Source organism: Pinus tabuliformis, chromosome 2_1 (genome assembly GCF_031772625.1).
Source record: "Pinus tabuliformis cultivar Carrire ecotype Pingquan chromosome 2_1, CPIR1, whole genome shotgun sequence".
In the NCBI taxonomy this organism is placed as follows: Eukaryota; Viridiplantae; Streptophyta; class Pinopsida; order Pinales; family Pinaceae; genus Pinus; species Pinus tabuliformis.
The window spans coordinates 137,613,172-137,637,653 of record NC_142299.1 but is presented as its reverse complement, the minus strand read 5'-3'; the positions used below and the strand labels follow the sequence as shown (position 1 = coordinate 137,637,653).

The following is a 24,482-nucleotide window of genomic DNA, read 5'->3' as shown; positions in this document are numbered from 1 at the left end:
GAAATGCAGAAGCTACACTGGCTAGGTGCGTTGCAATGCTGGTGGATGCACTACCAGGGTGCGCTGAGCGTGAAATGACAAATGGCAAGCTCATTCAACGAGGTGGAAAGACCCTGGAAGCTTCCAGAATCTTCTCCAATGACACTTGCCTCAATGAATTCGACTAGTGATGAGTAAGAGGCTCTCAACCTCCAAGTGGAAGCAAGAACTGACAGAGAGAAGCCACAAGTCAAAACATAAGCTGACTCATCCTCTCTGCTTACATCTATATATGGATCTCTCACCCAGAGGTTCAGGAGGCTGGAATTTTGTACTTTGCAGAGAATTTCTGTTGGTTTGAGATTGAGATTAGTACATTGGGTGATTTATGCTTTGTTGGAGGAGAGGAAGGGATTCCTTTGCTGGGAGGTAGATGCTAGATCGGGACTCACTTGGTTGTATCTCCTCTTGGACTTTGTTATCATATCAATAAAGCTATTTGAGTTTCTCCTATATGCTTGTATGTCAATGATGCTTTGTTATATTTGCATATTTAGTTTATATCTGATCCTAAACTAGTTATGAATGTAAATCCATGTCTTTTGTGTAGTTTTCCTCTCTCGTGATCTTGCAAGAACTTAGTGAAGCTGGACCAGTGAAGGAGCAAGCAGCGGGAAACAAACAAAGGAGAGAGCGATTGGATCGACAAACTAGCGGAAGACATCGGTTAGTTACATCCTTCTTCTCCATTTACATTTCATAAAGAAGAATACTCAGATAGTTTTCCTTGTTTGTTGCTAAGGCACTATCACACCTTAGAGTGGGATAGGGGCATTCCGAATTGGATACTTTTCCCAACAACAGACCACGAGTTACCAATTCACATTGTAGTATCTGCTCCTAGTTAGGGAAACCAACACCTAGGAAACCCCTCCACAGGGTTGCTAACATACTTCTTCAAGTGTCTAGTACATCAATGAATAATCAGTATAAAAAATACCATTGGTTAGGGAATCTAACTACCAAGCTTTCCCATCAGCTTTGGCTACTATAAGTTGTAAGCAAATCCCATCCAAACTGATCCAAAATCACAAATCCAACATAAGTCACTAATGGAGAAAACACATACCTTTGTACTTCTATTCATGGGCAGATTTCTATTCACTAGTTAGGGAAACTCCTATAGTCTACAACAACCCAACGATCATGCTAAAACCCACCTTAAATTATGCAACCTCCTTTTCTTTACAAGGTAAGTGACCTCGTTGTTTTAGGAGGCACCTACAACTCCATGTATATGGCTATTTAACACTAAAAAAACATCTACAGGTCCGTTGTTTAATCATCACAAAAAGATCCCTTACTCAACCTATTTCAGGGAGGATTCTTCTTGGTTTTCTTTCCCAGGACAACCTTCTATGAGTGCGGCCTTCACATAGACCTTGTTGCCTCCTCAAACATTACCTAAGGAGAAAATATGAGTTCCTTTCCTTCCCATCCTGTAACAAGGTGACTTTGCTCTCCAAAAAAGAGTCACAAGGGTGACCTTAACGTCCCCTCTCCTTCGTTGAGGTAGCCTCTGTCTTGCGGCCTCCACATAATTATTTATCTCCTCCTTTACAAGATGCTTTCTGTCCTTGTGTTGCACAAAATTGATGTGTCTCAAATGATCAGAATCACCTCCTATTTATACACAATAGAGGAGCTTCTTCTAACGTCCAACATAGGGCTTGTACACTTGGCATGTGGCTCATTATCATCAAACCGAATTGACCATACATGTGCAAAATCCACTTCTAGACTTAAAAAATTCATAACTCCATTTCTACAACTTGGAATCAGATGATCTTCATTGTGTCAAAGTCATCTCAACAAGAGATATCATCCTCATCCATCACATGACGAAATGTGCACATGGTTTTAGCCGAAATCACGATGGGTGAAAAATCCCAAGCTTAGGTTTCAAGCCCACAAGGCTACTTGTGGAGCTCCTTCCTCCAAACGCTCAATCCTCAAGGCTTGGAGTACCTCCCAAGCTACAAAAATCAACATTGGATAGGTTGAAAAACTTGTATCTTTGAGGAAAATTGCATTTTTAGAATTGGAGAAAAATGCAAAGGATTCTAATTTTATTGCAGTAACAAATCAATCCTCGTCACAAGAAGATGATGAAACTAGTGATTGTAGTGATAGATCGAGCATCAATATTGAGGAAAAACGAGAAGATATTAGTGGAAAAAATGATGAGGAGTCCAAGATGGTGGCACTAGAAGTAGAGATTCAAAGGCTCATGGCTAAAAACAAGGAGTTGGAGGATAAATGCCATAAATTGAAGGCTAAATAAATTTCTGCAAGGCAAGAATTAGAGAGTTTTAAAACTAGTGCTAACATCTACAAGCAAATAAAAAATTGTTGGAGCACCTAGTTGCAACAAAAGTAATGAGATCCATGAGCCAAGCAAGAAACAACATAACAAGCAAAGAAGTCCAAGAAGAAGAATAGAATTTGAAAGTGTTATAATTGTGGAGTTCGTGGACACATAGAAGTAATGTGCGGTAATAAGGATACCAAACTCTCTCATTAAAAGGAGAAACCACAAGAGAATCCACATCAAATATGCATGCAAAGAAGATCTCCATCATTAAGGTATAATAGTCCATTTTATGGTTATTGTTTCTCATGCAATGATTTCGGCCATAGGGCTATTGATTTTAGGGCACATGCAAGGAGTAGAAATCATATTAATAGAAGACATCAAACTATTCCTCATTTACTTGGTCACATAATATGCTTCATGCACGACAATGTTGGGCATAAGGTCAAGGATTGAAAGCTGCCCATGTGTTTTAGGAGATACAATAAAAAATAAGAGATTATGCATGGAAAAGTACATAAGAAGAAGAAAGAGGAGCAGATGAAAGTTTGGAGGAGAAAAGAGTAGCAAGGAACTTCCACCAAAAACCGAGGCCTACTTGGTCTTAGGGGGAGCATATGGTTGGATAATGAGTTGCATGCAAATCTTTAATTGTGCAGCCATATGGTTAAGTACTTGAAGGAAAATCTGCAATTTTAGAGATGCGTGTGTTCAGGGGGAGTCCTTGAGGTTTGAAGTATTATTTCTAGCTTTTTTCTCTATTACTATTCCAATTTGTTTTTAGTTGGAGCAACGATGTACATCTGTTGATAGGTTTTAGAGCAACTATATGTTTTGGTTCATGTTGGTGCTAATGTTGATATGGAAACCATATAGTTATTCTCATGCACATGGTCAAGGTGTGATGGAGGGTAACATATTCAAGGGGATCATATGTGCTTCCTATGGATGAGTTATTTGCGCATGTGTTTTTGACATTATTTTGATGTAGGAATGTTTTTGTTGTTGCTGCCACACATTACATGTTGGATGAGATAGTATGGTTGCATGGCAAATTTGGGATGCTACTAGTTTTTTCATTGCTATATCATAGTCATGCTCTATTATACTTGTTTCCATGGAGATTTGATGATGTGTTAGAGTTGGTTCATATAGAATATATGTGTCTCATTGCTTGTTTTCACTTCTAGATGAAGCATGATGTTCCTCATGGTGTGTTGGATATTCATATAGTTAAGTCATGTTGATTCATATGTTGCTGCTTATGTGTTGATTGGATGGATGAGATATGAGAAGGATGATTGTTGTTGCTCATGATATTTACATGCATACTATTGATATGTATTAGATGTATGAGTCAAGATGTTGTTGTTGCACGAAAACAATATGTTGCTTCCTATAGTATGCATTTACATGGTTGAGAGATGATGATATAAATTGCTTCTCATATATCGAGTATACATGTTTTGTTTCTCACTCATTTTTTCACTTACGCCTCATTGATGATATGTTTCTCACCTATGATGAGGTTATGCATTTGTTGCTGCTCATGATGTTTTGGCATGATGGATGTTACTGCTCGGTCTTTGCACTCATGGAGAGATTGCACATGATATTTTATTGCTGCTACTTGTTGATGTGCTGCTTATAATGATGATGCATTATGTTGATGGTCGATGATGATATATTTGTTGTTATTATATGACATATTCCTATGTTTCTATTAGTTGATTTTCGTGTTGATGCACACGTGGAGCATGGTGGATGCTAGTGGTTATCATGATTTATTGCAGAATATTCATTGTTGGGATGGTGATGGCCAAGGTGTTGAGTGTCCTTGCATTAACAAATGTTTTTCTTAGTGCTCCTATTTGTTGCTGCCACACATGGAAATTATATTGTTTCTCATGGGGGGATATTATCTTGATGCATATGCCATGGATTTTATTGTCATTGCATTGTTGTATGAAGAATATATCATTGCTCATTGTTTCCATGCACTCATGTTATTTAATATTTTGGGCATGTATAGAAAAGTGCACCATTGTGTGCAGATGTAAAAATCATGTACTATCATTGTTTCATATTTTAGGCTCATTGCTCATGGAGAGACCCATGGTGTCTAGCATGTCTTGTCATTAGCTATGTATGGGTCAATGGGAGTCCAAGTCATGTTTCATCTTGTATATCTTTGATGTAGCACCACATATTGGGTGCATGATGTAAACTTGGGTCCATAGAGTCATGGTTGGTGATAGGAGGCTTTATAGAGGATTTCTATGTCAATCCTATGTATTTGTCACAACCATGTATTTGCTCCATGAAGAATTATATTGTATTTTATATCATGTCCCAAGTCAGTTGGAGTCATGGTCCTTGAGTAGTAGTCTCTTGCACTTGGAAAGGAGGCTTATTGCAACATGCAGATGTATTGCTTCAACATGCATAATATGATTGCAACTCCACTACATGCTTATGGGGAGCATGTTCATTACAAAGATGGTACGAAATTGGCAGAGACATGATTGGAAGCTAAGATTTTTGGTCTACATTAGTCTTGCATCAACATGATGTTGCATATGACAGGGTGAGTCCTCTCATCCAACACATTATTGGCATTAAATTTAGTGTTGGTATGTCCCTTTTCCATTAATGTCAAAGGGGGAGAGAATTTGGATGGATAGAGAGCAACTTAATTGTTGGACAATGTATAGATATCATCATCACTTGTTGGATGGAGGTTGAAATCAATGCCAGAGGGGGAGTTTGTTGGCATTGATGTCAACAGGTTGGAGATGTTGCTTGTCATGTGCATGTGTGATGGATGCTTGGCTTGATGGTCTTGATAGTTGGCATTGATGTCAACTTGCTTGTGACATGATGTTTCTGCTGCTGAGTAGAGATGGCATCATAATGTGATGATTTGTTTGAGGTTTTCATGTTGTTGTTGGTTGGAGATGATGCTGTTGCAGGTGGTTGGAGTGTTGCTCTAGGTGTTGCATATGTCTCTTGATGTATTGGAGTCATTAGATATGCTGCTACATGTGTTGAGTTGTGGCTTCTTGTGTTGGAGGTGCCTCTATCAGTGTTAGAGACAATTGATGACATGATGCTGCTGCTACAGGAGCTTGGAGATGCTGCTACAGGTATTGGAGATGTTTAGAGAGGTTGTGGTTGTTACTTGAGAAGTTGGACATGTTGGTCTTGGTACTAAGCATAATAGGTCTTGCATGTCATTGACTTGTTCTTATCAAATTTCATGAGTTGCAAACTTGACACAGAGGTTTGGAGGCATCATAAGGAGCTGAATAAGGTGTTCCATCAGTTGGCATAGGTTCTGGACTGAAGATCCATTGGTTTTCTTCATCTTTAGCCTCAGTCACATGGAGTCAGGCTCATCAGAGCGACCGAAGAGCTCCAATCACATGGAGGTAGGCTCATGAGAGCCACTGTGACTACCAGACACATGTAGACAGTGTTGTGGGAGTGACCAAGGTTTTCATGAGAGTTTTTCCGCATTCCTCGTGTCGATCAACTATTTTTTTGTGTTTTGGCAACATCCTTGATCAAAACTTTTTAGTTTATGGTTGGAAAAGTTCGTGGGACTTCTAGAAGTTGATTAAAGTTGAAAATATAAAAAAGGCTAGTGGAGTTAGTGGTTGATTTAGTTAATGAGTTGAATTGGGATCAAATCAAGCATATGAAAATGATTGTTGAGCTGAGTAGTTCTCTGTAATTATTGAGTTAAGCACTTGAGTTCATCCATATATTGGATAAATCTCATTACTAGTATGGTTGTTTGTCTAGTTGTGGTGTTGAGTGAATGTATGTGTGAGAAGAGTGTGCAAACTGTGTGAGTTATATTATGCAGAATTTCTGAAACAATTTGCAGTTTAGCAACAATGAAATGAAGTATGTTTCAACCATCAGATTGGTGCAGTGCGTGAGAAGATGATGTGTGGATTGGAGTAGTATTTTGAGGAGTTGTTTTGCAGCTTTTGTGGAGTTTTTGATTGTAACTTGTGCTACAAATTTTATCATTTAATTGTGCTTAGATACTATGTTGCTGCAGCGCTCATGTTGAGCGAATTGGGAGTCAAGTCTAAAAATATATGAAACAAGGTTTACATGGAGGAAGCGAAGGCATGGAGGCTTCAGAGTAGAAAGTGACTCCGCAAATTCAATAGAAGGGAGAGATTTCTCCATCCAATAGGAGTTGGATAGTCCAATGGTGGTTGGGTGAGGATAGTTGATCTTGGTGGCCTTCAACAGATGTTAGTTCATAGATATGTGAGAGAAATAATTTCCTGTCTCATAGGTGCTAGTATATTGTGAAAATAATTCAAGTCTTTCGGATCATGGTAGTGAGCTGATCCATGTAAAATTTATTCAACAAATTAATAAAAGAATTGAGCAGCGGATTAGCAACAGGGTGGTTTTTTGCTCGGGGAAGGGTTTTCCACCAAACATACTTGTGTCCATTGTGTTGATTGATTTTATGGTTTCATATTTATTTTGATGCTTTGATATATGGTTGTGTGTTTCAATTTGTGCATGGATTAAAAGATTAATGTTTGGAGAAACAATTTATATGTGCTCTCACTATTGATTCAAGCCCCCCCCACCTCCCCACCCCCTCTCCCCTCCTCTAAGTAGTGATCTAGTTTCCAACAATATTGACCAAACTTGCAGTGATGAAGAGTACTTCATATTCTCACCCTGTATCTAACAAGGGGGAAATTGATGGAATTGATGGTCTGCTATAGGTTTGAATATTTTTCAAGCGAGCTTGAGATAAATATCATAATTTTGCTGCTACAGTGTAGAGTTCGAGTTCAAATTCAGAGTTCTAGACAAAGTTGTTGCATTGTTTTGGCATGCTGATGTTTGTGAATGAACACTTCCATTAGCAGAAAACTTCAACTTCTAGCTATATTCAAAATTGTTCGAGGAACTACATTGATGGTTCCAAAGTTGACATTTGTGATTAATCTGAGAACAACTGTGAAGGTTCCAGATGTGTTTGAGACCTTGAGTTCTCCCAAATTTTGGGTATTTTTTGTGGCTTTCTCTTAAAACCCACCATCCTTGGTTTGTGGTCATCCTTGAAAACCATTTTTGAGATACATTCAACTCTTGGCTGAGGTGTATTTTTGCATTTTTAACTCTCATTCTTGGACTTTGATACATCCCTTCAGATTAAGGGGGGAATTATGATGATTAGTTGTTAGAGTCCAAGAAAACTTGGAAAATGAATCAACAATTTTCTTGTTGTATTAATACGTACACATTGTACATCATTTTGTGAGTGATCTTTAATAAAGTTGATTTCATTTTCCACCAAATTATATGTCTAACAATCTAGACTTGAATGAGGTGGTGCATGGAAACCCAAGTGAAATCTGGCCCATTATAGGTATGAGAGGTTTATAAAAAGGATTACTGGTATGGGGGGTTTATAAAAAAGAATAACTTGTAAAATAGGGGAGATTTAGTGTGCATGTATAAATCTTTAGAAAAATGTATGGGAAGGGGATTTAACAAAAGAATTTTGGAATGTATTTATCAATATCTAGTGAAATTAAACTTATTCTTTAATATCTTATGAATGCACATGTTATGTTATAAGTTCACTAAGTTGACACCCAATGACCAACATGTGGAATTGTTGCTAGAAACTTAACCATTTATAATACCTTAACTATTACATCTTGCTCCAACTTTGTATTTAATGAGGGGTTGAAAATAAACTAATGGTCTCTTTTCCTAGGAGATAGTGCTTCCCTTCTTTTATTTTTTGACAAAAACGGTTATGGAGTGATTATATTCATCTTGGCTTGAATGCTAAAAATCTGTTTACAATGAGGATGTCTAAATCCTGATGCATCTCACTGTTGAGAGTGAGAATGTTGCTGAAACTTGACGTCTTCTTCCTTGCTTGGGATTCTATAGATTCTATTTCCGAAATTTTTCCTCACTTGGAAATACAAACAAATTTATTTAAGATCAAGCAGTAAAACATGACGATAAACAGCTTATGGGATGGGTTCCCATGATTCTTCTCCGTCTTTCATCTTGACCTCGGCGGAGAGGAGGGCAGCTTTGTTGGCTTCACTGTCCGCATCTTTATTATGAGTTCTCAACACATGATAGTAATTCAACTTCTGAAAAGCGTTTTCCAAGCCCTTAATTCTGAATATCAGCCTAGCTAGCTTAAGATCTGAAGCTGGGGTATTGGAGACCATTGCGTTTATAATGATCTGGGAGTCGCCTATAACTGTTGCTTCCTTTATGTTTAGCTCCTTAAGGGTCTTGAGGCCTTGCAGGAGTGCCAAAGCCTCAGCTTGAATGCTGGTTGAGTGTCCAAGCCCCCAAGCATAGGAGTGTATTTTTTCCCCAATTGAATTTACAACAACACCTCCTGCACCAGCTCTGCCCGGATTGCCCTTAGCTATCCCATCAAAAAAGAGAGAGTGCCTTGAATGCGATTTGAGCCAGTCTTGAAAGTCTGCTTCCGATTTCCTTATTTGCCAATCTTTAAGAGGAGGGACAATTCTGATTGTTGGTTGAAATTGTAAGTCAAGGAGTGAACCCCAAGCGATATCCTATTGGCTGAGGCTAGAATCATCTTTTATATCAGTTAGGCATTCCTTTAATTGACATTTGATCTCGACTTCTACGACCTTGTGATGCTGTCTAGAATTTCTAAAAATTCTTCTGTTGCGTTCTAGCCATATCTGCCAGCAAATAACTTTTGGAAGAATGGCCCATGTTGTTTTGATTATCAGGTTTTTAGGAGGAGGACCAGGATATTTGTTTGCCCAATTAGAGAAAAGATCAGCGGTGGAACAAGGGAGCAGAAAGTTGGGATCCAAGGAGTAAATAAGGGAGAACCAAATCTGCTTGGAGAAGATGCATTCCAGAGTTAAATGGGCTGCTGTCTCAGCATTTTCATTGCAAAGCGAGCAAATAGAGGGACCGTAGAAACCTTTTTTCTGCAATCTGTCAAATGTTAGGATTCTGCCATGACAGAGAAGCCAGGCAAAAAAATCGATTTTGGGCCATGACTGGAAATGCCAGACCCCCTGCCAAGGTGCTGGATTGGGGGGGACATGTGGTCTCTCGTTCAACTTAGCATATCCTGCGGAGATAGTATAGCCTCTGGCTTTCAGCCCCCAGCCTTTCACATCTTTTTTCCTCCTGTGCGTGGGCGCCAGACCATGTAGAAGATCGATCAGCGTGGCCCATTCGTTGGTCAGATGGACTGGCACTTCAATTCTTTTCCACCCTGCCCAATCAGTGTCGTTCCAGAGAGAAATGTCCCACAGCGTACTCAGCCCCTCTCTATCCATCCAGTCTCGCAGCGCTCCAGTGGGGGCTCTGTCTTCAATCGGATCCATTTGCATGATTTTATCAGTCCAAATGTTTATCTTTTTGCCGTTTCCAGGGATCCAGTGGGCGTGATCCTTGATTAGAGGAGCAGCTTTGGCGTATAGCTTGAGGAAAGACGAGTTGGGCAAGCGGATCACCTTGTCTAAGCAGCTAGAACGTGGACCTTGGAAGTATTTTTTCCAGAGTGCCAATTGGGCCCAGCCAAGATTGGGCGCGATGATCCTCCAGATGATCTTAGCTGCCATAGCCACATTCTACTGGCCAAAGTTTTTGAAGTTTAAACCACCCTCCCACAGAGGCTTGGAAATGGATTCCCAACTGATAAGGGGAATCTTGTTTTCGTTCTGTTTTCCTCCCTTCCAGAAGAACCTCCGAATGAACTCTTCCATTTTTTTTAATATGATTGCTGGAGCGAGCATCCCGGCAAATTGAAATAGAGGGAGGCTAGAAAGCACTGATTTGATAAGGACAGATTTTCCAGCAGAGTTGAGCCAGGTGAAACCCCAGGCCTGGATCTTAGACTGGAATTTTTCGAGCTGAGGAAGCCAGTCTTTGCTTGCAGGTCTTTTGTGAACAACAGGAAGGCCCAAGTATTTGAAAGAAGTCCAAGAGGAGGAGGCTGCAAACCCCAGACATCTAGAAATAGCAGAGAGCAATCTGGGCGGGGTATTCCAGCTGAAGATGTGGCATTTATTCTTGTTTACAACGCTGCCTGAACCCTTGCTGAATTCTTCCAGAACTGCTTTGAATTTTGAGGCAGAGGAGAGAGAGGCAGCACCCAAGAGCAGAGTGTCATCCACAAATAAGGCGTGATTAATGTTCTTGACCCCTCTTGCTATACACAGTCCATTAATATCTTGATCTTGCATTTTTTTGTCTAGCAGAAAGCTGAGAACAGAGGCTTGGATGACGAATAACAGAGGGGAAAGGGGACACCCCTGCCTAAGCCCTCTCGAAGCTTTGAAAAAATCCGTGGCTCTTCCATTTACAAGGGGAGCAATCCATGGCTCCGAGATGCATGCCCGGATCCAGTTAATGAAATTTGTTCCAAAACCAAACCTGCTCATGACTTTTAAAAGAAAACTATGATTTACTCGATCAAAGGCATTTGCTAAATCAAGTTTAATCACCATACCTTGTTCTTTTCGAAGAAGACTAGAATGAATTGCCTCCTGTACTAGGGTGAAGTTGTCCACGATCTGCCTCCCTTGGATGAAGCCTCCTTGATTCTCCAGAATTATTTTGGGAAGAATGTGCTTCAGTCTATTTGCTATTACTTTTGTGATTAGTTTGTACCCAGTATTGCATAAGGAAATCAGATGGAATCTACTGAAGTTGCTGGCGCCTTTTTCCTTAGGTATGAGGGCTAAGAAGGCAGAATTTGTGCTGCCGCCTATTTTCTGAGTGTTTTGTGACTTTCGAATCATTTTGAGCAGGTCCTTTTCAACAATCGGCCAACAGACTTGGAGAAACCTGGCAGAGAAGCCATCTGGCCCAGGGGCCTTATCCAGATCCATATCATAAAGGGCTTTTTTAATTTCGTCTTTAGTGACTTTGACCTCCAAGATTTCGTTCATACGAGGAGAAATTGCAGAAGGAATAGAGTCTAACAGATCTGGGGATTGTTGCTGATCCTTTTCTTCACTGTACAGATTTAGAAAATGGGCATAGGCTGCTTTCTTAATGTCTGCAAACTCCTTGTAAGTGTCGTTGTCCTCCTTAATCTCAGAGATAGTGTTGAAGCATTTTCTGATCTGTGCTTGTTTATGGAAAAAAGCAGTGTTTCTGTCCCCTGCTTTGAGCCAGAGATTTCGAGATTTTAATCTCCAGTATTCCTCTTCAGCTAAACAGGCCTTATGATAGCGCTGTTGCAGATGGGCCTCTTGATCCAGCAGTTCCTCTATGACTATAGCATTCTCCATATGCGTTTGATGAGTGGCAAGGGAGACTTTAATATTTTTTCTTTCTATATCAGGTTTGGATAGGTTTTTGGCCCATCTTTTTAGTGCTCCTTTTACCCTTCTGAGCTTTTCTTCCCAGATATAGAAAGGAGATCCTTTAACAGGTTGACTCCAACAATCCTTGACTAATTGCATGAAGTCTGGCTCCTTGACCCAGAGGGGACTGAATCTAAAGGGAATAGGACCCAGATCAAGATGGGCTAGTAGATCTAGCTTTATGGGTTTATGATCCGAAATACTGCTAGCAAGGATGTGCATTCTGGGCTCTAAGCCAAGCAACAAGTAGGAGCTTTGAATGAAAAATCTGTCTAATCTGGCAGCAATATGACCAGGGCCTATTCTTTTATTGGTCCAAGAGTACTTACCGGAAGAAGGCTTGATATCCAGCAAGTCCCAGTCTTGCATGAGATCCTCCGCCCATTCCCTTGCCGGATCTCAGACTGCACTACCTCCCCTTTTTTCAGATGAGTGAAGGGTGAGATTGAGGTCTCCAACAATAATAATATTTTCCAGGTTCATTAGGTCTGCTTGATGTCTTATCGAGTCCCAACAAGCCTTTTTTCCCCCGCACTGACTGGAGAGTATACGTTGAAGATGCAGTGTATTTCTTTAGTATCCAAATTCTGCATTTTCAGCAGCAACCAGTGAGTATTGCTAGCCTCACTGATGGCTGCAAATTTATTAGCATTCCATAGAGTGCCAATCCCTCCCGAGGCACCCCTGGCAGAGACTGCTCTTGCTTCACTTTTAAACCAAAGTTTCTTGCTTGCTTGAAGGAAGACTATGTCTTCCAGCTTGGTCTCCTGGACGAGAAGTATGTCTGGAGTTTCTATTCTTATCAGGCTTCTCATGGCTTCTTCCTTGACTTTACTCCCCATACCTCTGCAATTCCAGGAGATGACCTTCATTATTTATGTTTCTGGTGGGCTCCCTTGGAGCCTTGGGGCTGGCTTTTCGGCATCCTAGGCTTTGAGGCTAGCAATTTTTCCAGAGTTGGCTGGCTGCCTTGTAATTTTTCCTTGTACGTCTCCTCCTCTCTTTTTTCCCTGTCTGTTTTACGGCCTCTCGTAGATCTTCTTACCGAGGTTTGGGACTCTCCTATTTCTCCTTCCTCCTCTAACTCATCCGAGTTCTACTCTTCTTCATTATCTTCTAAGTTCTTACCTTTGGGGTTTTCAGCGCTTGTGCCTTTAAGGGAGGCTGAAGATGTACCTTTGCTTGGAGAACCTGGTTTTTAGTTCTCGATCTCCTGAGTAGCTTCTGTCTCCTTTTGGATCTCTACCTCTTGGGTTTTCTCTGGTTGCGAGCTGAGAGGGTCGAACATATTTTCTGAAGTTGGATTAGTCGGAATATGTTGAGCAGAAGACTGATGAGGTCCTTTGCCACTAGATCCTCCCGACTTCTGTGACTTGGTAGGTTTGGAACGCTTGACTTGATTCCATCCATCCTCCTTTCCCTGCACAACCTCGTTGTTGGTTGGACAGCCTCTGGCGAAATGACCATAAACATGACATTTCCGACATTTGAAGGGCAACTGCTCATAATCCAGTTTCTGCAGATGCGTCCAGCTTCCTACATTTATTTTGATGGCCTCAGGAAGCCCTACCTCCAGATCTACTTCTACACAAATCCTGGCATAGTCGTATTGGTCCTTATTGTTCGCTCGGTCTATAAATTTTCCCAGGGCATTTCCAATGTGCATCAGTGAGTCCCAATTCCAACAATGGACTGGGAGATTCGGGAGTCTAACCCACACCGGAACTGCTTTGGGCACATCTACTGCCGGATCGAAATCCGGGGTCCATTTGTTCAGATACAAACCCTGAGGGCCCATGAAGTAGGGGCCGTTTTGGAAGATCAGATCTTTGTCTTCCTTTGCAGTGAATTCGAAGAGGAAGTATCCTCTCCCCAGAAAGTAAGAAGTAACATTTTCTTTGATCAACAACGCCCAATTTCTGTTTACCCAGCTCTCAGTGGTTTTTGGAGACGGCCATAGCCCAGTAAACTGGCCGATGAGAGCCCGTTCGGCCAAAGACAAAGCAACTTGGATCGGGGTTTCAGGAGGGAGAGAGATCACTGGGATATCATCCAACTTTTTGACAAATTTCGTGACTTCAGAGTTCTTCTTCTTTGGAAGCCCTGCCAGAAGCCGATTGAAGGCCTCAGAAGGCGAGAGAGGTGGAGGAGGATGAGGGGGCGCCTGGGGAGAGCCCAGTGCCTCCATGACCGCAAGCCCTAGGGGTGGGCCTGTCAAAAACCAGTGCAGGCCTCCATTAATCAGCACGCCCGCAGTGGAGAGAGGGAGCCCCAGGCGGATCCGCCCGCAGGGAGCAGGGCGGCCGAGAGCGGACACGCTCGCAGGTAGTCGAACGCGCAGGGTGCGGACTCCAGGGTTTGCAGCAGGAGCCGAGAGCTCAGTCTGGCGTTGCAATCAGAAATCCTCGTGCAATTTTCCGTGATCCCAACGAACATTGTATTTTATTGTTTTCATGTTTTTATAGTGCTTCCCTTCTTACTTACTTGCATAATCACAAATAGATTTTCATCATATGGGAAATCAAGTCCTCCATAAACAACTTCGAATAGTAAGACATTGGTCTTCTTCCTTGTATGAGCATTGCCCTTAATGCAAATTGGCATTTCTTTCTAACTAATGCATACTCATTGACATCTATCCCTAGCTCAAATGGTTGCTATAATTTGGGCATGGCTAGGATCAAAGAATCATTGATCTTGTTTTGTAAGTCTTTAGATGCTCATTGTTGGTGGTTTATCCCAATTAAGCCTACTTCCTCTGGTAGTCATCACATGCAATAGTGTTGTCTTTTTGGAAAAAATTGCAATGAATTTTCTCATATATTGGGTTGTACTCGTAAAACTTTTGATCTCTGTCAAGCTAGTGGGAATAGGCCATTTGAAGATGGGAATCTTGTTTGAATCCATTCTCAGCTCTCAACTATCAATCATATGTCCAATATATATCATTGATGTAGATGTTGGATTATGTAGGTGGGTAGGAAGGTTGCCTCTCAGTAAACTTTGTAAAGTGATTTTATAAAGTACTTTCTGTATTTAACTAGCATAAATCCATTTTAACTCAGGATCTACCAAGCTAGAAGAATCACTCTAAAAGAAGTTTAAATTTTCTCCTTTAAATAGACTATATTCTAGATGAATAACATGGGTTCTCATAAACTTGGAGCTCAAAAACTACTAGTAACATCACAAGTCAAGTTTACCTTATTATTTTAGTTTAAAGTTATTTTTTTTGTTATAACATAGAGTTATTTTTATTTTCTTTATGTAAAAATGTTTAAGGTAGGGTTTTAAATATTAATTGTATGATTTTATTTTATTTTTACTTTTACTTTATTTGATAAAGTAAAATGTTTACATAACATCTTTTTTCTTTATTTTATTTTTGACCAAGTAAAAATGGTTAAGGTAGGTTTTTTTTAATATTTTTATTAATAAATATAAATATTAATTGTATGATTTTATTTTATTTTTATTTTTACTTTATTTGACAAAGTAAGATGTTTACATAACATAACATGTAACATCTCTTGCATACTAGGTGGGAGAGTGCCATGGATGAAAAGTGACTTATTTGAGCTCAACTAAAAATAAATTCACAACTGTTGATCTCGGGATGACAAAATCTAATCTTAGCCATTGAAATCTAGGGTTAGGGTTCTAGTCATTAAAATGTTATAAAAGGAGATTCGAAAGAGAGGTGAAAAACACTATTCTCTCCATCTTGGGATGGAAAAATCTAATCGTAGCCATTGAGATTTAGGGTTAGGGTTTTAGTCATTAAAAGGTTATATAAGGAGATTTGAAGGGGAGGTGAAGACACTATTCACTCGGATACTCCAATGCGCCAAGGAAAGCAAGGTGCAAGGAAGGTGCGGAAGGTGCAAGAAACAGCAAGGAAATCTAAATCACAACAAAGGAGGCCTTGATCAAGGAGATCTGAATCACGGCCAAGGAGGTAGATGGAGGTAGATCTCAAGAAAGGAGGCCTTGATCAAAGAGATCTAAATCACAACCAAAGAGATCTTGATAGAGTAAAAATCTAGATCACACCCAAAAAGGGCTTCAGTGAACTAGATCTAATTCTTCATTTAAGCCATTATACCGGGTACTAATCCCAAATTCATAATAAAACACGTTTCTGTTTTTTCCATTTGTGGGTTTTCTGATACTAAATCGTGTGCCCAATGTGGTGATGATTTGTGTATGTCTAGTATGCAATTTTAATTTAGAACTTAGCCATGCATAAATTAATAAATAATTTAAGAGTTCGTTCAGTCAACAAAAAGATGCAACACATCACTTATTAGTCTGGTAAAAGTTGTGAGTGCATTTGGAAACGCCCGTATGGCAGGGCAAGGCAGGTGGCATTTCTGTGTTATCTGTCGCCTTTTAGCTATCGCTCTGTCTAGATCTTTCAGGATGTTCTTAGAGATTTCTCTCTTATTTGGTCTCTCTTTTCCTCTGTATTCGAAATATGTAAATTTTCCTTTTTATAAAGATGATCTGTTTTTTCCTCCAAACGCGGATTTCAGCGTTGCTTCGACTCAAATCTTCCTTGTCTGGACGCAAATCCACCGCTGGTTTTTGTTTCTGCCGTCATTTTGATGACCTTTGCTCTCAAATCCACCTCCGATTTCTGAATCTTTGTCCAAGCTTTTCAGGTTAACCGACCAGATAAACTCCGATATAACGAGTGAGCATGTTTTGGGAAAAAGCTTGTTTTCAGGGCGACGAGCAGATCAACTCCAAAATACGAAGTCCAAATGTTTCAGAAAAAAACTTGTTTTCAGGGGTGCGAGCAGATCAACTCGAAGATATCGAGTCAAATTGATTCGGAGCTGATCAACAGTCCAGTCAAAATGATTCGGAAGAAGGTATGCTTTAATTAAACATTAGGGTTTCCACTTCCAATGCAAAAGTTTCTGATGTGGAGCGAAAGAAATGATCTAGCTTGTCATCTAAGCACGCCAATGCAATATATTTCAATTTCTTTGCGTATATTTCCCTTCTGGTCTCAGATAATTTGATTCCAATTCCATTTCTCTGTATGCTTTTCTTTGCTGTCTGCTTTTGACTGTAAACATTTCCGATATCTTCTGATAATTTCGATTTTCTTGAAATTTTCAGGGCCCTTTATTACTAAATATTTAAAGAGATTTACAGAGAAAAAGAAGAAACCCTTCCGTGATAAGAAAAATCTAATCACTCTGTTAAATTATTTTATAATCACTCTTCACAGTGATTTATTTGATTTTACATTTATTTAAAAAATCAAATTAGATATCTAATCACTCTATTAAATTATTTTATAGGCACTCTTCAAAGTGATTTATTTGATTTTACATTTATTTAAAAAATCAAATTAGATTCCAACTTAATTTGATTTATTAATTCTTTATCAAAAGATGAATGTTCTTTTTTTACTAATAAAATTCGTACCAAAAGAAAAGGATTCCGATTTCTGAAACTTTGTCCGAGCTTTTCAGGGTGACGAGGAGATGAACTGCGAGAAACCAAGTCAGAGTGCTTCCGTAAAAGCTTTTGAAGGCGACGAGCTAGGTGGTCGTCATACCGAGGAGCTAATAAACTCTGCGATGCCAAATTCTGAAACAAAAAATAAAAATGATTCGGAAGAAGGTACGCTTTAATTAAATATTAGGGTTTCTACTTCCAATGCAAAACTTGTTCTTGTGGAACCATAGAAATGCTTTAGCTTCTCATCTAACCAGTCAATGCAATATATTTCAATTTCTTTGCGTATATTTCCCTTCTGGTCTCAGATAATTTGATTCCAATTCCATTTCTCTGTATACTTTTCTTTGCTGTCTGCTTTTGACTGTAAACATTTCTGATAATTTCGATTTTCTTGAAATTTTCAGGGCCGTGCATTACTAAATATTTACCGAGAATTTCGGAAAGTTCGTTTTCTATAGTTTCGAAGAACTTTCGACTTTTTGTTCGATATTTCAGATAGTTATTTTTTCTTTCCAAATCAATCCTGGACAATATCTGACCCGATTCTTCTTTCCCCAAACCAATATTTACAGAAGAACACATTTTCAGATAGTTTGGGCTAGCCGGTCATATTTACCACATATTTCTTTCCCTGTAACAGTATTTACAACATTTAAACTATTTTTAATTCTGATTTTCGTTCTTTGTCATATGATCTGCTTTTAATGCAACTTTAGACTATTTTAATTTCTGATTGTATTTCCGTATCACATGCTCTGCGTTTAATGAATCTTTCTCAGTATAGGCTATGGATAAACATGATCTGCTTTTAATGAATCTTTCTCACAGTATAGACTATGTATAAACTATTTTTAATTCTGATTGTCTTTCTTTGTTATATTATTAGTTTTTAATGAATTTTTTAATAGTGTTTATATTAAATGTATTGTTATAGCAATTTCAAATATCAAATGTATTGTTGTAACAACAATTTCAAATACCAAATGTATTGTTTATATCAAATATATGAAATGTATTGTTATAACAACAATTTCAAATATCAAATGTATTGTTTATATCAAATATATGAAATGTATTTTTATAACAGTAACAATTCCAAATATCAAATGTATTGTATAACAATTTCAAATATCAAATATAAATTTCAAATTTCAAATGTATTGTTACAATAACAACAACTTCAAATATCAAATGTATTGTTATAACAATTTCAAATATCAAAGGTTAACATTAACCTTTCCAATATCAAATGTATTGTTATAACAACAACAATTTCAAATATCAAATTTATTGTTATAACAATTTCAAATATGAAATAAATATCAAATGTATTGTTATAACAATTTTAAATATGAAATAAATATCAATGTATTGTTTATATAAATATATTATTATAACAACACCCCGATCGGAGTGGAGAAGAGGACACCGTTTGTAGATTAATGATAGTGGGTCGGGCTTGTCAGTACAAGCCTCACTCTTGGGCAATCATAGTAAAGGATGTGAAGAGAGATTACTGCGAAGAGAGCACCCCGAGACATGGTTCCAAGATAATCATGGCAGTAGAAGGGATGGGAAACGGCGGCGATCAGGCGGTGGCGGGCAGAAGAGGTGGCAATAATTCAAAGGGAGCAGCAGTAGACATCGATGCTAATAAATTAAGGACTTGCAAGGTGGCGAGGGCAGTTGATACTTGGTGTAAATTTCCTGGAAACTGTTTTCGAAAAGAGCAAGAGACTATGGCAGAGGGAGGTAGACAGGCTAGAGTAGATAGTGAAGAGGGTGGCAGAAGGAAGAGGAAGACGGGTCAGCAGAGGACACAGGAGGACCATAGCACTCAGGGGACTGATAACCATCAGAGAGTAAAGGAAAGCGAGGAGAGGTTCAGGAGGAAGGAGCAGGAGGTGACGGAAGAAGAGGGAATGTACAGAGAAGGAGAGATGAGGAATAGGCAGGATGAATGCAGGGGGAGAGGGAGGTTCGAGGTCGGCCAAGGAAGCCAGGGTATCACCCGTGGTCGCCCTTCTAGGAGAGGCAAGGGCAGAGGAAGCAGGGGACGAGGAAGCACCGGGCAAGCTGGGAGCTATGATTCAGAATCTCAGTCACCCAACCAACGGAAAAGAGGGCACCACACTATGAATCAGATGGCCAGAGATGCTGAGCGCGCGTACAACAATGAAGCCAATGTGGAGATAAGAAGAATTATAGAGAATTTGGAAAAGAGCGTCCTGGAGGAGGCCTCTGACCCTGAGATGGAAGATTGGTGCTCTCTTATGCCGGACCCTGGAAACACCAGGGGTCGCCTCTCCCAGTATAAACAGGCTCTGCATATGTATTGGGTGATGAAGTGTCTGCTGGCCAAAGCAATGGAACAGATTGCGGAAGAAATGACGGAGATTGCGCAAGGGTACCCGAGCCTGAAAGAGGAAATGAAGAGTCTGCACTTCGCACTTCTGAAACAGGACAGAAAACTGGAGGATATCCAAAGCATTCTGAAGCTGATAACCAAGGAGCACCGCGAGGAAGAGGTGAAACCGAAGATCATGGTTGATCGATATGTCTTTGTTATGTTTTCAAATTTCACCAGTTAGGACCAATAGAATCAGTTTTTGCATAGGTTGTGGAAAGCAACAGGCGATAGGGATATAGTCCTAGATTGTAGGTAGGCTGAAGGTTTTGTTTTAAAATTGTTCCTGCACTTACTCAGCTATTATGTGGACAATTTCTGACTTTTGGTGGCCCTCTTACCCGGTTTCCCTTCGGGGCGGGTGGAGGATACCTGTTTTTGTATATAGTTTCGCTGGTTGATGTTAATAGAAAAGGCCCTACTGTAGATTACAAAAAAAAAAAATGTATTGTTATAACAACAACAATTTCAATTTCAAATATCAAATGCATTGTTATAACAATTTCAAATATCAAATAAATATCAAATGTATTGTTATAACAACAACAATTTCACGTGGTTAATCTGCGGAGAAGGAATCTTTATGGCTCAAGCGGCCCTCACAGAGAGCACAGTGTTAGTTGGAAGGGTGAGAGGCCGAAATTACTCCCCGATACGCCTTCGAAAGTGGACAATGAAAAGTAGGGGGAATCTCTTCATATAGCTCCCAGGTATCCTTTCGCTTTCTAGGGGTTGGTTTGCTCTGATTTTCGCTCATCCGGACCAAGTAGACTAGGTCCTCATGCGGTACTGGCACATTGAGATGACACCAGTGCTATTGAAGCGATGGTTGCCAATGTTTGACCCAGAAAAGGAATATCATGGAGCGGGGCCAATCTGGGTCTGATTACTTGCTCTCCCGTTACAATTTTTGGGGGAAGAAATCTTCAAAGTAATAGGAGATGATTTGGGTGTCTATCTAGATCATGATAGAACCTACCAAGACACAGGATGCCTAGCATTGGCACGCATTCTAGTGCATCTAGATACCAGAGAAGGTATGGTAGAGAGAGCTACCTACTTCAGATGGGCGACATCACTCGAAGGCAAATTCTAGATTACGAAGGCATTCCCTTCCATTGCCGCAAATGTCACAAAGTGGGGCATTTATACAAACATTGTCCAAGAATTTCAGGGCAAAATCAAATCCTGACCAAAGTGTTGGTCTCAGCCTCCACTCAAACTCTAGATTCAGATTTCGATTCTCAATTGGACCTCCAAGAAAGTACTCCGCCCTCTAGTCTAACTCCGCAGTAGGCTGTAGCTCACCATTTCGCAAGGGCATCGGATCGACCCCCTGAAATATTTAGATCCCGGGACATGGCTTTCACGAGTACTCCCTTCTCCACTCTTCCTCTTTTTTCTCATTCTATTGAAGGTTTAGTAAATTTATCATTTTTGAATTGTGTCATCTCTCAAGCTGAAGTTAATAAGTTATGCTCATTGGTATGTCTATTCCCGCTGTGCCTCCCTCACTGTCCTCCCCCATTCCCCAACCCTCTGTGGATAGGATCACCTGCTTGCTCGATGATCACCCACTATCAAGTGGGCCTCACCAATATTTCCTCAGATCCCTTCCTGCTGCTCCCTCTTTGGTCTTAGGCCTAGACCTTGACCCCCCTCCTTCAATTACTCTCAAGCCTCCGAGAGGTCATCAATCAAAAATTTATAAGGCTATTAAAAGGGCTAGTGCTGAAGTAGCCTTCGGGGTCCAATCCCCAATCGACTGGGTTCTTAGAGCAAAGAGCAACCCTCACTCCTCTCCCCCATGATCTGTCTTTCCTTTAATTGTAGGGGTCTAGCCAACCCTGACAAAAAGCTGGCTCTCAAGAGGCTCTATCTGTCTGAAAAGATGGATGCTATTTTCCTTCAAGAAACTCTGGGGGGAGGTCACCAGATAACTAAGATTCTTTTAAGTTTTCTCCCAACTTGGGATTTTCATTTTTTGGATGTGAAGGGTCGCTCTGGTGGCTGCGCCTTGGGGTTTAACACTCGTTCTACAAAAATCCTCAACTTTTGGGGAGGAGAAGGTTTTCTTGTTGCAGATATCTGGTCTATGGATCTCGACAGAACATTTAGGATCATCAAAATCTATGGCCCTTGCCAAAACAGAGAATTCTTCTGGAACAGAATCATGGAGGCTAATTTTATGAATCAAGATAATATCATTATTAGTGGAGAATTAAATTTCTCCCTCGGATTAGCAGAATCCTGGGGTTTCAGGTGTCAAAGTAATCATCTCACAGCATTTTTTGAAAACTTGTTGGATGCTCACTAGTGGGCCCCAGTATTGCAGCAATAATGTTGCAACTCCTGGAACTCCCATCTTTAATTTTATCAACCCGGTAATTCGTAACAAACTTGGAAGCGACGGTGCTGTATGCACAAGTACTAGCTCTTGCCGCGGCTATCACTTGATCAGCTGGCACAAGTCCGCTAGGTGCTTAAGCCAACTTCTATGAGCTCTTACAAGAAGTGTTTTAACTGATGGATGAAATCTAACTCAAAGGGGGCTAATCTACTTGCAGAAAGAAACTGAAAGCAGAAAGGAAATGCAAACCCTAGCAAACCCTAGTTTTACCAACTAACCCTACTGGTGCAAGAAAAATGATGAAAGCTACAGAAAGAGACGCCATTGACTTCTAGGAAGGTAAAATGCATGTGTCTAAGTTATCACTATCTGAAGAAAACATCTTTTTGTATTTTTGAATAAGTTGTCAGAATCATCATGCATGTGCTTTAACTATTTTTGACTATGCAGAGGTGGATTGGTGAAAGGGAATGCTTGCAGGAGGTTGGGAAGGTTAGAATGGGGCCTAAGGGGTCCCTAGCACCCTTCCTGAGAGTTTCATAGTGATTGGATCTCAAGAAACCGCTTTCATGAGCTTCTACAGGAAGTCTGCAGGGGTTCTACAAGATGTTCTGGAATTTCTACAGGATGTTCTATAATTTTCTACAGGATGTTCAGAAATGAGATTTTGAAGGATGGACTGAGGAAGAAAGATGAAGGAGTGGGTATGGAGGTGAGATAAGGGTGTGAGGAGGTCCAGGACCTCGCGCATGAGGCTAAGGAGTGATTGGATTTGGTTTAAGGATGGAGGGAGCAATGATGCACAAGCATATGGGAATTTAGGGAAAAGTGAGCAAATAGCTAACGTGAAGCAAGAATCCGAGTCAGGGGATGAAGCAGGTGGGATTGACGGAGAATGGGCAGATAAAGAAGGATAACAGGTGCTCTGCAAGTTGTTTTTCAAACGAAACAAACAAGGATTTGGAAAATCAAAGACCTGGTTACGTTAGTCTATTCTGACCTAGATAACAACAAAGAAATGGAACAGAAGTTTACTTGCAATGAAACCCGGTATAACAACTATGCAATGAAGCAATCAAGAATCTGAACATGTAACCAACTTCTGCAAACAAAAATCGAACACTAATGATTGCATGGGGAAGCAAAGATAGTGTTTTTGGTGGCAGCAAGGTCACCTTGACCCCAGCTCCTGATCCCACTGAGGGAGAGGTGAAATCAGAGGTGCTTGATGGCCTTTTTCTGAAGATCATCTTTTTTATTAACCTCTCAACTCAATTTGAACATAAAAATCCTTTTTAATCATCAAAAGCAACCTAAATAACAAAACAATATTTAAATCTAAATAGCAGATTTTATTCTAAGAATGCAGCGAAAACACATAAAAGTAAACAAAGGAGGTACTGAGCACTTGAGATGGGCCCAACCCCAAGAGCTACAGCCTCCTAAGAGAGATTAGAGCTAGTGCAAAGCTGGATTCATCTTTATTGATCAAAAGAATAGTTACATTCCAAAACTGTCCACAAGGAAAACTTGAAAATGCACTGAAATGCAGAGCTAACTTACTGCCTAAAAATGACTTAAATTGAACTACAAACTAGCTAACTTCTGCCTACAAAGTGACTCACTGAAATGGGGCCCTAAGCCTTCTTATTTATACAAATTGAGGACCCCAACAACCCTTCTAAACTTTAGGAACTCGGCTGCCAAAACTTGTAGTTAACAACAACTTTACTAGTCCTTGCTTGGCTTCCCTTGTGATAATCGACTTGGTGGCCCTTGAACTCCGAGCTGATGGTGGAGAATTTGAGGTAAGGGCCCATAAATGAAGGGGTCACCTTCCTACAAATCCTCTCCACGAATTTGGCTGCAAGTGCTCATTTAAACCTTTGATTTTGTCTCCAAATTGACCAAAAAGACTGCATAAAGCACACATTAGACTTGTTGGCATAATGACTAACCCAATTCACTCTATTAGCATAAATATAATCAAAAACATGCAATAAACTAATGAGAATAGTGGATTAAGTCGAATTAGGAGGTTGAATGAGCCCATATAATTATCCATTTTTGGGGCTCATCATCACCCCCCTACTGAAAGTGTTGCTTAGCAATGGTGCCAAAAAGAATGGTGGGCCTCAGTATTGCAACAATAATGCTGCAACTCCTGGAACTACCTTCTTTAATTTTATCAACTCGGTAGTTCGTAACAAACTTGGAAGCGACGGTGTTGTATGCACAAGTATTAGCTCTTGCCGCGGCTGTCACTTGATCAGCTGGCACAAGTCCGCTAGGAGCTTAAGCCAACTTCTATGAGCTCTTAGAAGAAGCTTTTTAACTGATGGATGAAAGCTAACTCAAAGGGGGCTAATCTACTTGCAGAAAGAAACTGAAAGTGGAAAGGAAATGCAAACCCTAGTTTTACTGACTAACCCTACTGGTGCAAGAAAAATGATGAAAGCTACAGAAAGAGATGCCATTGACTTCTAGGAAGGTAAAATGCATGTG

At 40.0% G+C, this 24,482-nt stretch overlaps 2 protein-coding genes across 3 annotated transcripts in view; one reads left to right on the top strand and one right to left on the bottom strand.

The window, feature by feature from the left end:
• Nucleotides 1-17,909, top strand: part of LOC149199146 (uncharacterized) — a 207,847-nt gene extending 189,938 nt beyond the window's left edge. The window contains exons 2-5 of one of the 2 annotated variants that reach the window (XM_089399367.1): nt 15,641-15,850; nt 16,407-16,619; nt 17,232-17,382; nt 17,625-17,909. In XM_089399367.1, the coding sequence (XP_089255493.1) occupies nt 16,509-16,619; nt 17,232-17,382; nt 17,625-17,719 (357 nt within the window). In that variant the 5' untranslated portion in view covers nt 15,641-15,850; nt 16,407-16,508 and the 3' untranslated portion in view covers nt 17,720-17,909. Of the gene's footprint in view, nt 1-15,594; nt 15,851-16,406; nt 16,620-17,231; nt 17,383-17,624 lie in introns of those variants that run through there. The other variant, XM_089399368.1, reaches the window with a different exon arrangement.
• LOC149199147 (uncharacterized) lies at nt 10,000-11,667 on the bottom strand. The gene is made up of 2 exons (XM_089400474.1): nt 10,881-11,667; nt 10,000-10,364 (listed from the first exon to the last, which is right to left on the bottom strand). Exons 1-2 carry the CDS (start codon nt 11,665-11,667, stop codon nt 10,000-10,002), a joined length of 1,152 nt encoding a protein of 383 aa, XP_089256600.1.
• Nucleotides 17,910-24,482: the final 6,573 nt, after the last annotated feature.

Coding starts and splice junctions, on each gene's coding strand:
- LOC149199147 (XM_089400474.1), bottom strand. CDS start 11,667: ATGGAGAATGCTATAGTCATAGAGGAACTGCTGGATCAAGAGGCCCAT. Junction 10,365..10,880: donor TCTTCTTCGAAAAGAACAAG/GTATGGTGATTA, acceptor TGGGGTTTGCAG/CCTCCTCCTCTTGGACTTCT.